We start from the raw sequence: 12,372 nt of genomic DNA, 5'->3' as shown, positions 1-12,372 counted from the left end.
GACTGCTCCTAGTTTTCTGTAGCAATTCAAAGATGGATCCCAAGGCTAAATTTTTACATAGTTTTAACAGTAAATGTTACTTTGCTAGCATCTGGTGATATCTTAAGTTACATTTAGGGTCTGAGAATCTCTGGCATGCAACTATAGAAGTACTATAAGTGGACTTGCTGCTTGCAATTGTAAAGACTGCCCCTGAAGCAGGCACTGAAGTGGCAAAAGATGTTAGGCATATGGACATTTCAATTATACTTATATAAGTTTTCACTTTTTAGTTCAATAATGTTTATTGACTTTTAAATCACAAACAACAGAACATCCTCACATCTACCAAGGCACCAACAAGAGCCAGGTTTCATAAATTTATACATCAGTATGAAAATAAAAATCCAACAAACTTTTAGAAAATATGGCAAAACACTTCTGTTTTACAGCAGCTACTTCCACATACTTCCGCACCAAACAAATAGCATTTTGCCATGCACAATCTGAAAGTTCAGAGCTATTCTTCTATCAAGTTAAAATTTGCTGAATTGCTAAACTCATTAATACATCTGCTTTATTTAACACTGCAGCCAAGGCCACAGAAGAACCAGACTAAGTTAGTGGAACATTAAATTGTAAAATAGCTAAAACTCTTCCCCATATTGATTTCCAAAACAACTTTTCATAAGAAAAAGCAAAGAACATATGTTGAAAGGTTTCCACTTCTAGGCAACAAAATATGACCTCCCCACCCCCTTTGACAACCTAGACACTTTATAGCAGTATATTGGGGAGGAGGAGAGGTGCCGGCTGAATGCCTACAGGACATGCCTCTTGAAGCGATAGGCATGTCCTGTAGGCAATCAGCCTCTCCTTATTTCTTCCCTGCTGGCACCCCCCACTGACGGCTCAGGGCCCGTCTAGAGGGCCCTCATGCATGTGCGGACATCAACGTGGAAATAAGATCAGGTATTAACCATACCAGATCTAAACCCTCTGCTAAGAACTTAAGCACCCAAGGTACTGCATCTATCACCACATTAGAAGGTACCACATCCTCCAACTTTATTGCTAGCAAGCCAACTAAGGGAATTGGGGAAAACAAAACCTGCTGCAGCTGCGACCACTGAGAACACTGCTCATCTGCTTCCATCAGAAAACAGGCCACCACTGCTGCTGCCATATAAGCATAAAGATATAACCTAAAGTTAGGTACGCCAGAAGTTCTCAGACCCCCCTGTTCTCTTCAACTGCTTCAATTTTTGTAGGACAATTTTAGGGGGCTTACCACTCCAAAGAAATCACATCATCTTAGCTGAGTGGGTAAATGGTTTCGACCCTCGGTTTATATTTGAGTTAGCCTTTTTCCCCATTTTTAAGAGAAATAAGGTTACCACTGTTTATATTCAGATCGGTTTATATTCGAGTATATACAATATTTATGAATGTCTTCTGTCAAGTAATTCTGTATAGAATCCAAGAACCTACCTTGGAAAATTGCTAAGGATTTTAATGGCAATATTCAGACCCACTTATGGTAAACAATAGGCACAGACTACATATGTGATTTTTTTTTAAAATTTCTTAGCATGGATAACAAATTACCTTTGCTATATGGCCATAAATATAGGCAATAGTCAAGTCTGAACTATGAAGCAGCAGGGATAAAATTATACAGAAAACATTCAGCATATTTGGCATTCAGACTTGTATAGCTGGAATGAAAATTTGCCTTATCTGATACAACAGAACCAGGCCAAGGAGAAACCAAACTCCTTTCATTCACCCCCCAATCAAAGGCACACAACGCAAGAAGATGTACGACGGATTGCTAGCAACTCAAACAGCTAAACTAGACCACCAACTAGCCCACATTCTATTAACGCCGCCTGATTACAAAACCTTCCAAAATAGAGACCCTGTTATTCAAAAACTTTGTCAAGACCAGGGCTGTGGAGTCAGAATCGGAGGAAATTTTGGGTACCTGGAGTCGGAGTCGGAGTCAGAAGCACAAAAAACTGAGGAGTCAGAGTCGGAGTCAGAACATTTATCTACAGACTCCATTTTTGAACTTGGCATACCAATCACGAGCGATTCTTTCAGCTATAGCACCCATTATATACACAGCACAAATGTTGCGAGCAGCTTCTGCGGCCTTAGAACCTTGATTAAAAGCAAAAAGAAGGTGGTGTCGAAAATGCTCATTTCTCTCAACTTGACATTCCATTTTAACAATCTGAAAATTAACCATTGCTGTGGAGTCGGAGTCAAGGAGTCGGAGTCGGAGGAAATTTCGGGTACCTGGAGTCGGAGTCTGAAGTACAAAAAACTAAGGAGTCGGAGTTGGAACATTTATCTACCGACTCCACAGCCCTAGTCAAGACTAACTAATGACATGTCAAAGCATCCCTCATTTCAGTCCCAGATACAATCTTGTAATTAGTACCTAATCCTGTAATACTCCTGGAAATGTCCAGCTTACCTCTTTTGTAATCCGCCTAGAACTGCATAATTAAGGCGGAATAAAAGTCGCTGATGTAATGTAAAATATATGCATTAAAACTCATGGGTAGGAAATCTCCATGAAGAATTTCCCCTAATCAAAAAATGTATGCACCTAATCTGTCCATACGTATTGCACATATAGTAAAGGATACATAAAGAGGTCAACTGAGCATGCGTTTCCCGCCCAATCGGGCATTTTTTTCAAACACCCTGGTGGGTTTATTTTGTAGCCTCTTCATCCACCCCACTACCCTTTGCCCTCTCCAACCGCAAGCCAGCGCTGTGATATAAACAAAATTTTTAAAAAAAGACTTTTCCTCTCTCTGTTAATTCCTAGCTCACACTCACTGTTTAACACCAGCTCTGGTAGGATACACATTTCAAATCTAACATTGTAAATTATTTTTTTCTACCTATTTTGTTGCCTGCTTAGGCAGCCCTAGGCATCTCCCTAGGGTTGCAATAGGGGCCTGAAAGGCAGGCCAGCAAAATGCTGGCCTACATTTCAAATAAAATGAAATTGAAGAAAATAGAAATTTGTTCAAAACAAAAAACTAATATAAACCAGAGAACAAATTCATATCAAGTTTATATTGAATTACCAGACCTCAAATACCCAAGGCACTACTTGAATAATTTTTCATGCCCTTACTGGGGTGGTAAATTCATCATTGGTCTTGGTAAAGTGACCTCTGCTGTAAGTGTTTTTAAATATTTTTAATATCAATTTTAATAAATATAAAGTGCATAAGGTGCTAGAGGAAGGAAAGCACTTATCTTTTGTGCCCGACAGCTGCCCAACCGTTTCACACTCAGTTTCATCAGGGGCTATGCCTCCTTCTATTACTGCACCAAACTTATTTTGCAAGTTTTAACGGAGCCACAATAACCAGCACCCTCATAGCACATACTAAAATTGATATGAAAAATATTTAAAAACACTTACAGCACAGGTCACTTTACCAAGACCAATGATGAATTTACCACCCCAGTAAGGGCATGAAAAATTATTCAAGTAGTGCCTTGGGTATTTGAGGTCTGGTAATTCAATATAAACTTGATATGAATTTGTTCTCTGGTTTATACTACATTTCAAATAGACGTGGCTGCAGAACTGATCGCAGCAAGGGAACCCATCCCCCAGTGAAGACTACCGGCAGGAGGGATGCCCATTCCCTCCTGCTGGAATCCCTTAAGCCACCCACCCCACCCCTAAATATCCATGGTAGGAGTACAATTCCTCCTGCCGCCACCCTGAGACATCCACAGGCAGGAGGCATGCCCAGTCCCTCCAGTTGGAACCCACCTCCCACACCCAAATATCATCGGCAAGAGGGATGCCCAGTCCCTCTTGCCAGAATCTCCACCCGCCCGAGTCACCCTCTGGCATCCTGACCCCCCCTCCCAAACCATCCCCCAACCCCACCAGTACCTAAGGGATCTGTCCAACCGGAATCCTAGGCCACTCCCAGTGCATCCCAGAATGCACTGGGAGAGAGGCTTAAGATTCCAGTCGGTCCAGGAGCCTAAGGCCTCTCCTAGGGGAAGGGCCTTACATGTCTGAGCCAATCAGGGACTTAGGCCCCTCCCTGGTGCATCCCATGATGTACCGGGAAGGGGAAGGCCCACCATTCAGTGGAGGTGAGCCGCCGGTCAGAGGGATTAAGCATCCCTCCGACTGGCCAACTAAAGAAGGCACTGGTGGGGTCTGGGATAGTTTGGAAAGGGGGTCGGAGTGCTGAAGGGGGGGGTTCCGGCAGGAGGGACGATCTTTGAGGGGGGATTTCTGGCAGGAGGGATGATCTTTAGGGGTGGGGGTTTCCGGCAGGAGGGACTGGGCAGCCTCCAGCCGGTAGTCTTTGCTGGGGACGAGAATGGGAGATTTCCTTGCTGTGATCAGCTCAGCGGCAACCCGAATCTCTAACCGGCACCTGTAACATGGATGCCAGTTAGAGAATCATGGTGTTACGCAGGCTTAGGCATCTGCCCATGAGGACAGACACAATTCTATGTAGGACACCCGTGATTCTCAAAAGCCACTTAGGCAGCTTTTGAGGCCGGATGTCCTATACAGAATCCGATCCCAAGTGTCCTCTTTCTATATACCATGTCATATGTTCATGCAAAGACATGAATTTAATAGAATTTGCTGCATAAAATGTGGATATATATACCGTACACAGAAAAAAGTGTACAAATAAAGTACAAAATATTATTGCATAAATAAGACATTCCTACAATACTTCACTGTAAAGAATGCCTAACAGATAAGGATTTCATTTGAATAGAAGCTCCTAATAGTAAATTTAAGGCTGAAATATTTTTATATTGTGGAAATGTATGTAACTTTTTTTTTTTTTTTTGAGGATAAAAAAGATCAGTTAATTGAGAAAAAATTAGCATAGTACTTACCTGACCTAGGCTTCAAGCCAAATGGAATATGAGAATTACTGTCCAATGTTCTTTCACAATCCTGTTTCAGGGAAAAAGCACACAGTAAGGCAGCATATTCCAACATTAAAAAGGAAAAGGATTTCCTAGGAAAAAAGTCTTTATAAAAATAATACATATTGTATATGCTATACATCCTGTATTGTATTCAGTATCTAGAATAAAGTACTTATGCATGTAATGCCATAATTATCTGTGCATAATAAAAATATCTCAAATGTGACAAAACAAAGTTTCTTATCTGTTAACAGGTGCTCTATAAGGATAGCAGGATATAAGTCCTCATATATGAGATGATGGCAGATGAAGCCTGCTGCAATGACCTTTTTAGTGTTCTACTGCTACTATTAATTATTTCTATAGTGCTACCAGACACACGCAGTGCTGCACAGAGTCACAAAGAGTAAGAAAACAGTCCCTGCTCGAAAGAGCTTACAATCTAAACAGGCAAGACAGACAAACAAGATGTCATGGATACAGTTAAGGGGCAGGGTTAATCAGCGGGTTGGGTTGGAGGACAGAGGAGTAGGGTTAAGGATTGATAGCTATATCAAAAAGGTGGGTTTTCTGTCTGCTTTTAACCAAGCGAAGGGAAGGGGCTTGATGGACAAACTCAGGTATTTTATTACAGGCATAGGGGGCAGCTAGATGAAAGGAACAAAGTCTGGAATTAGTAGTGGAGGAGAAGGGTAACACTAAGAGTGAACTAATGTATGCTAGCATTGTTGCACAGGGGTCGTTTCACCTCAGTTCCATATCAAGTTTCAAAGAATATAATTTGAAGGAGAAGCTAACTCCTAATGGAGATGAACAGATATTGTGATGACTTATAACCTGCTAGTATCAGAGAATACTACAATTAAGCAACTTTGTTCTGAAGACAAGTAGGCTATGTCATCAACTTTTCATTTCTCCGTTGTTAATCTGGAAGCTCATGGTTGCAAGTCTCTTACGGAGAAATGAAAAGCAGATGGCCAATCTATCATATTTTTCTCTATTATTATTGTTTTTGGTTTTAAATTATGGCAATCAGATTGTTATCTACAAAAACCCCCCAATACAAAACATCACTACCATTGTTCAATTAACACCTTCAAATTATGGGGTAGGAAAAACATCAGAGCTACATGAAGCTCTTACACAGTACCATGTGCTTCCTATTTCCAGTCATTGGCATAAAAACCTCCCCAAATCACATTTTAACTTTCATTATATACTGTATGCAGTGCAGTTAATATATAGATTTCACAGAGTAATGTAACATTAATAAATCCACTTTACCTTATTATAAAAGTCATCATTGTTAAAAAATATACACAATTCCTTATATATTTATGCAGACCCCTAGGGATATACTTTGTGTTACAATATTAAATCAATATTGCACAATGGAACGATACAAAGACATTATAATAATCTTGGTCTTATTCAACATGCCTTTTCTAATAACTCCTATAGCATCCTGTTTGATTTTTTGGCCACTATTGCACAATGGGTAGAAGATTTCAGCATATTGTCTAGATTTGGATTATTCTTCCCAATGTGCATCACTAAGGTCTGTCAATTCATTCAGTAATCCTCTCTCATGTTGGGACTGCTGCTCTTGGGGTAATTTCTTATGAACCCTAGTAACTAGTGCTTAAGATAGTTGATGTTTATTGATTCTATAGCACTCTTCTGAAATGTGTTCTTTAACAACCAATCATCCACTAAGCGGTGTACAAAAAATGTTTACAAACATAATAAATTAGACAATACTGAAAACCAGCATCTTTCCATCCTGTCCGTCACTAGCATCCAAGAACTTTTTCCTCTTAAAATTAAGAAAGCCTGCCTAAACAAGTTTTTCTTAAACTGCTGAAAGGTTAAGCAACCCCATAATGTACTTGGGAGAGCATTCAACAGCTTAGAACCTGCAACTGAAAAAGCACCATTGATGGTAATAGCATGTTGTACGTGTTTTTAAATTAGGCACTACCACTTTCTTCTCATCATTAAGCCGCAATGTTCTCTTGGAAGCATACATCTTTACTACTTGTTTAATGTAGGATGGCATTTCATAATATAAGCTCTTAAATAACAGGCACAATACTTTATACTGATTTCTAAATTTGGCAGGAAGCCAATGCAATTTTATTAAAAACAGGACTAACATGCTGGAATCACCAGGACTACACATGCTGCACATAACCAACCATCTTTGCCGCAGTATTCTGAACCACCTGAAGAGTTTGGAGCTTTGCCGACGATAATCCAATATACAATGCATTAGAAAAGTCTGATCTAGACAAGACTTTGAACATTCCAAAATGATAGGGAAGTTACTGCAAAAATCACCTGATGAATAGGCGATTGCCCAAAACGAAGGAATCGCCAAAGGTCTCTGCTGGCTCGATCTGAGAGTATGTGTAGAAACATAAGGAACAATAGTGTGTAATAAAGGCATCTCTCCAGTATGATAAAGTTAGAATCAATATTTTAAATGGTATACTGAACAAACTGGTAACCAGTCTCCTGCTTGAGAAGTGGAGTAGCATGATTATCTCTACCTGAACCTATAAGAACTATAACCACAGTATTCTGAACAGTTTTGCAGGTGCATAACATCTTGCTGTCAAAGTCCCTGAAAAACAGCATTATAATAATACAACTGATTCATAAGTAATGCATGCATAAATATAGTAAGGGATTTTTTTAAACAAATAAAGCTCTTACTGAACAAAGCATCTACAAAACAAAAACTCTTCATCAAGTCAGAGAAATGTTTCTGAAACGACTCCCAAGACATTGATGACATTCACAAATGGGACATTAGAGACTGCTAGAACTAAAGAAGCCAGAAGCCCAGGTATGTTCTTCCTGAAAATAACACACTTGATTTCTCTGGGCTCAATTTGAGCCAATCAGACAAATTAATTTCTGATTAATATCCACAATATCCTGTAGGTCAAAACTTGTACAAAATCTAAATGTTATCCATACATATAAATGGCAAAAAAACAAACAAACAAGCAATAGCTGAACAAGAAAGGCAAATGGAGCCATAAACATACAGACCACCACGATACAAGAACTGAACTCTGAGGTACAACATTATACTGTAAAGAGAAAAAAAAGGAGATGGGAGTTTTGCCAATGAACCACACAGACTGTATCCTGCAGGTAAGACTGCAACCAGGCCAACTAAGTGCCAAGAAATACCAATGTCTGCTAACCTCTGCAGCAGTAAAAGAATGTTCTGTAAGATCAAATACATTGTATAAATCCAGTGAAACCATAATGTGACCATACTGAGTATTCTGGTCATTGCAAGTAAAAAACTACATAGCAAAACTAGAAAAGATGAAGAGAATTGTGACCAAAATAATAAAGGGAATGGAATGATTCCTTCAGGACAGGACAGTTCAAGTTGTACTTAAGTACCTACTAGACCAGTGGTCTTAAACTCGCAGCCCGCCAGGTACTATTTTGAGACCCTCAGTATATTTCTCATAATTACAAAAGTAAAATAAAACAGTTTCTTGATCATATATCTCTTTAGCTATAAATTATAATATTATTATTAAGACTTAGCCAAAAGGAAAGATTTATAAACTATAAAGAGTTTTACCTCATGCAAAATTGTCATTTCTTTAATAAGACATTAACTATTTTTTTCTGAGGCCCTCCAAGTACCTACTCCAATATGTGGCCCTGCAAAGGGTTTGAGTTTGAGACTAGAGAATGACACGGTGGCTGTTACCCGCGGGTAACCTGCCGAAACGGTGAGGGGGGAAAAGTGCTCACTGCAGGCACAGGGACAAGGCCATCCATCGCCCTGTAAAGCAGTGAATGGCCTTGTCCCCGCAGTTAAGGGAAGGAATGCGCGCAGTCACCACCTTCCTCCTTCCTATCTACCCAAATCTATCTATCTCCCTCCACCTTACCTTCGCGGCACATTTTGATTAACTTTCACAAAACCGTCGGAGCCTGCAAGCTGTAGTGTGCGTGTGTGGGTGGAAACCTCTCCTCTGAAGCAACTTCCGGTTGCGTCAGATGAGAAGCTTCCGCCCACACACGTACGCTACTGTTTGCAGGCTCTGACGGTTTTGTGAAAGTTACTCAAAACGTGCTGCAAAGGTAAAGGGGAGGGAGGGAGATAGATAGATTTGGGTGGATAGGTAGGAAGGAGGGAGGGGGCCGCGCGAAGGGTGCCGAAGGGCGTTGAGGTGGCGAGAGGGAAGGGTGGTGAAGGAAAGGAACAGATGCTGAAGGAGGGTGGAGAGGAACAGACGCTGAAGGGAAATGAGGAAGACAGAGTGGGGAGGAGACGCTGAAAGGACATGGGGAAGGAGACGCTGAAAGGACATGGGGGAGGAGACGCTGAAAGGACATGGGGGAGGAGACGCTGAAAGGACATGGGAAGACAGAGTGGGGAGGAGACGCTGAAAGGACATGGGGAAGACAGAGTGGGGAGGAGACGCTGAAAGGACATGGGGAAGACAGAGTGGGGAGGAGACGCTGAAAGGACATGGGGAAGACAGAGTGGGGAGGAGACGCTGAAAGGACATGGGGAAGACAGGGTGGGGAGGAGACGCTGAAGGGAAATGAGGAAGAGAGATTGGGAGAAGACGCTGAAGGGAAATGGGGAACAGAGAGTTGGGAGAAGACGCTGAAGGGAATAGGAAAGAGAGAGTGGGGAGAAGACGCTGGAAAGGAAGAAGACAGAGATACCAGACTATGGGGGAGCAGAGGGAAGAAGATGAGTGCCAGACCAATTGGGTGGGGGGGGGTGAAGGGAGAGGCACAGTAGTAAAGCAAATGGAAGACACAGAGAGAAGACAGACAGTGGATGGAAGGAATTGAATGAGAAGATGAGGGAAGCCGAAACCAGACAACAAAGGTAGAAAAAAATTTATATTTATTTATTTTTGCCTTAGGATAAAGTAGTATATTAGTTGTGTTTATAAAAGTTTACAAACAAAGCCCTGCCAGCTGAACATCTTTCTCTAGTTCAGCAGCCAGAACTTTGATTTATAAAGAAGGAATAAGCTAAAAATTGCAGTACTGAGGCTTGTATGGATGCTGCAGGGACAGGGACAGGGGTCACGGGGACGGGGCAGGGAAAAGTGGTCATGGTAACAGGGACGGTGCCACGGGAACGGGGACAAATTTTTCCCCCACGCCATTCTCTATATGAGACCACTGTATAGACAGACTGGTTTTCAGGATATCTATAAAATATAGGCTAAAATTTGCAGAAGGAGCTTATATCAGTATTCATTGTGGATATCCTGAAAGCCAGACTGGCTATGAGGTTCTCCAGCACAAGTTTGGAAAACTCTGTCTTTTGATAAAAGGCTAAAAGATTAGGGAAATTTTGAGTAAATGAAAGAAAGGACTAGCGAGAAGACACATGGAGCTGCCTATGAAATGAATAGATGAGTCACAGGAAGCACTATAACTGATTTTTTAAGTCTGACCTCAGTTTCGGGAAAAATGGTGGAAGCACTGATAAAAGAGAGCATCGAGGAGCATCTACAAAGGAATAAACTCATGATAACAAGCCAACATAGCTTCTGCAGGGGAAGATCATGCCTGAAGAACTTATTGCACTTCTTTGAAGGAATTAACAAACAGATGGACAAAGGGGATCCCAGACATTGTATACTTAGACTTCCAAAAAGCCTTTGACAAGGTACCCCATGAACGCCTACTTCGGAAACTGAAGAACCATGGGGTGGAAGGAGATGTACACAGATGGATCAGGAATTGGTTGGCAGGTAGGAAGCAGAGGGTAGGAGTGAAGGGCCACTACTCGGACTGGAGGAGGGTCACGAGTGGTGTTCCACAGGGGTCAGTGCTTGGACCACTGCTATTCAATGTATTCATAAATGATCTAGAAACAGGGACGAAGTGCGAAATAATAAAATTCGCAGACGACAACAAACTATTTAATGGGGCTAGGACTAAAGAGGAATGCGAAGATTTACAAAGGGACCTGAACAAACTAGGGGAGTGGGCGACGAGATGGCAGATGAAGTTCAATGTAGAGAAATGAAAGGTCTTGCACGTGGGAAACAGAAACCCGACGTACAGCTACATGATGGGAGGGCTGTTATTGAGTGAGAGCACCCAAGAAAGGGACTTGGGGGTATTAGTGGACAAGACAACGAAGCCGTCGGCACAGTGCACAGCGGCTGCTAAGAAAGCGAATAGAATGCTAAGTATAATCAAGAAGGGTATTAAAACCAGAATGAAAGAAGTTATCCTGCCGTTGTATCGGGCGATGGTGCGCCCGCATCTGGAGTACTGCGTCCAATATTGGTCGCCATACCTAAAGAAGGATATGGCGATACTCGAAAGGGTTCAGAAGAGAGCGACACATTTGATAAAAGGTATGGAAAACGTTTCATATGCTGACAGATTGGAGAAACTGGGGATCTTTTCCCTGGAGAAGCGGAGACTTAGCGGGGATTTGATTGAGACTTATAAGATCATGAAGGGCATAGAGAAAATGGAACGGGACAGATTCTTCAAACTTTCGAAAACTACAAGAATGAGAGGGCATTCGGAAAAATTGAGAGGGGACAGATTCAGAACCAATGCTAGGAAGCTCTTCTTCACCCAACGGGTGGTGGATACTTGGAATGCGCTTCCAGAGAGTGTGATAGGACAGGGTACGGTATTGGAGTTCAAGAAGAGATTGGACAACTTTCTGAAGGAAAAGGAGATAGAAGGGTATAGATAGAGGGTTACGTAACAGGTCTGGACCTGATGGGCCACCATGTGAGTGGACTGCTGGGCATGATGGACCTCTGGTCTGACCCAGCAGAGGCACTGCTTATGTTTTATTTGCATGATTAAAAGGCATATTTATTTATTCCCCACTTCAACTCTTTGTGGCTCTGGGCAAGTCACTTACTACTACTACTATTAATTATTTCCAGAGCCCTACCAGACAGTCATAAAGGCAACAGTCCCTGCTCAAATGAGCTCACAATCTAATCAATCAAAATAGATAGAATGCCAGAGTGGGGGATTGCAGTTAGTGATTAAACTGCTAACTACGGTAAAGAGCAGAGGTAGAGGGTTAAATGTTGAAGGCAATCTTAAAAAGGTGGACTTTCAATTCTATTTTTGAACAAGGGAAGGGAAGCGGCATGATGCAAGACCTCAGGTAGTCTATTCCAGGCATAACCTTGAATAGAGTATTTTTTTATATAATACTGGTGGAAAGTAGACTGAGCATATCATTGACTGTACTCTAAAATGCCAAGAACTGCAAGAAAAACAGTTACCAGCTTTTTAGAATACAGTCAATGATTATGCTCAGTCTACTTTCCACCAGTATGATATGAAAAATACTTTATATGATATTGTGAGCATCCCCTGAAGCAGCTCGTTAGGGCTGAAACACAGATCATGTCAGGTTTAGTTTGTTTTGTATCAATA

General features: G+C 41.4%; 1 protein-coding gene across 5 annotated transcripts in view; it reads right to left on the bottom strand.

Moving 5' to 3' along the window:
* The window catches only part of LRCH2 (leucine rich repeats and calponin homology domain containing 2), a 198,935-nt gene that overhangs the window by 29,892 nt on the left and 156,671 nt on the right, over positions 1-12,372 (bottom strand). For all 5 annotated transcript variants that reach the window (XM_033944408.1, XM_033944409.1, XM_033944410.1 and 2 more), the window contains one exon: positions 4,900-4,960. In XM_033944408.1, coding sequence (XP_033800299.1) covers positions 4,900-4,960 — 61 coding nt within the window. The remainder of the gene's footprint in view (positions 1-4,899; positions 4,961-12,372) is intronic.

Source organism: Geotrypetes seraphini, chromosome 5, assembly GCF_902459505.1.
Source record: "Geotrypetes seraphini chromosome 5, aGeoSer1.1, whole genome shotgun sequence".
Lineage (NCBI taxonomy): Eukaryota > Metazoa > Chordata > Amphibia > Gymnophiona > Dermophiidae > Geotrypetes > Geotrypetes seraphini.
Note: the sequence above shows the minus strand (reverse complement) of the source record. Positions and strands in the feature narration are given on the sequence as shown.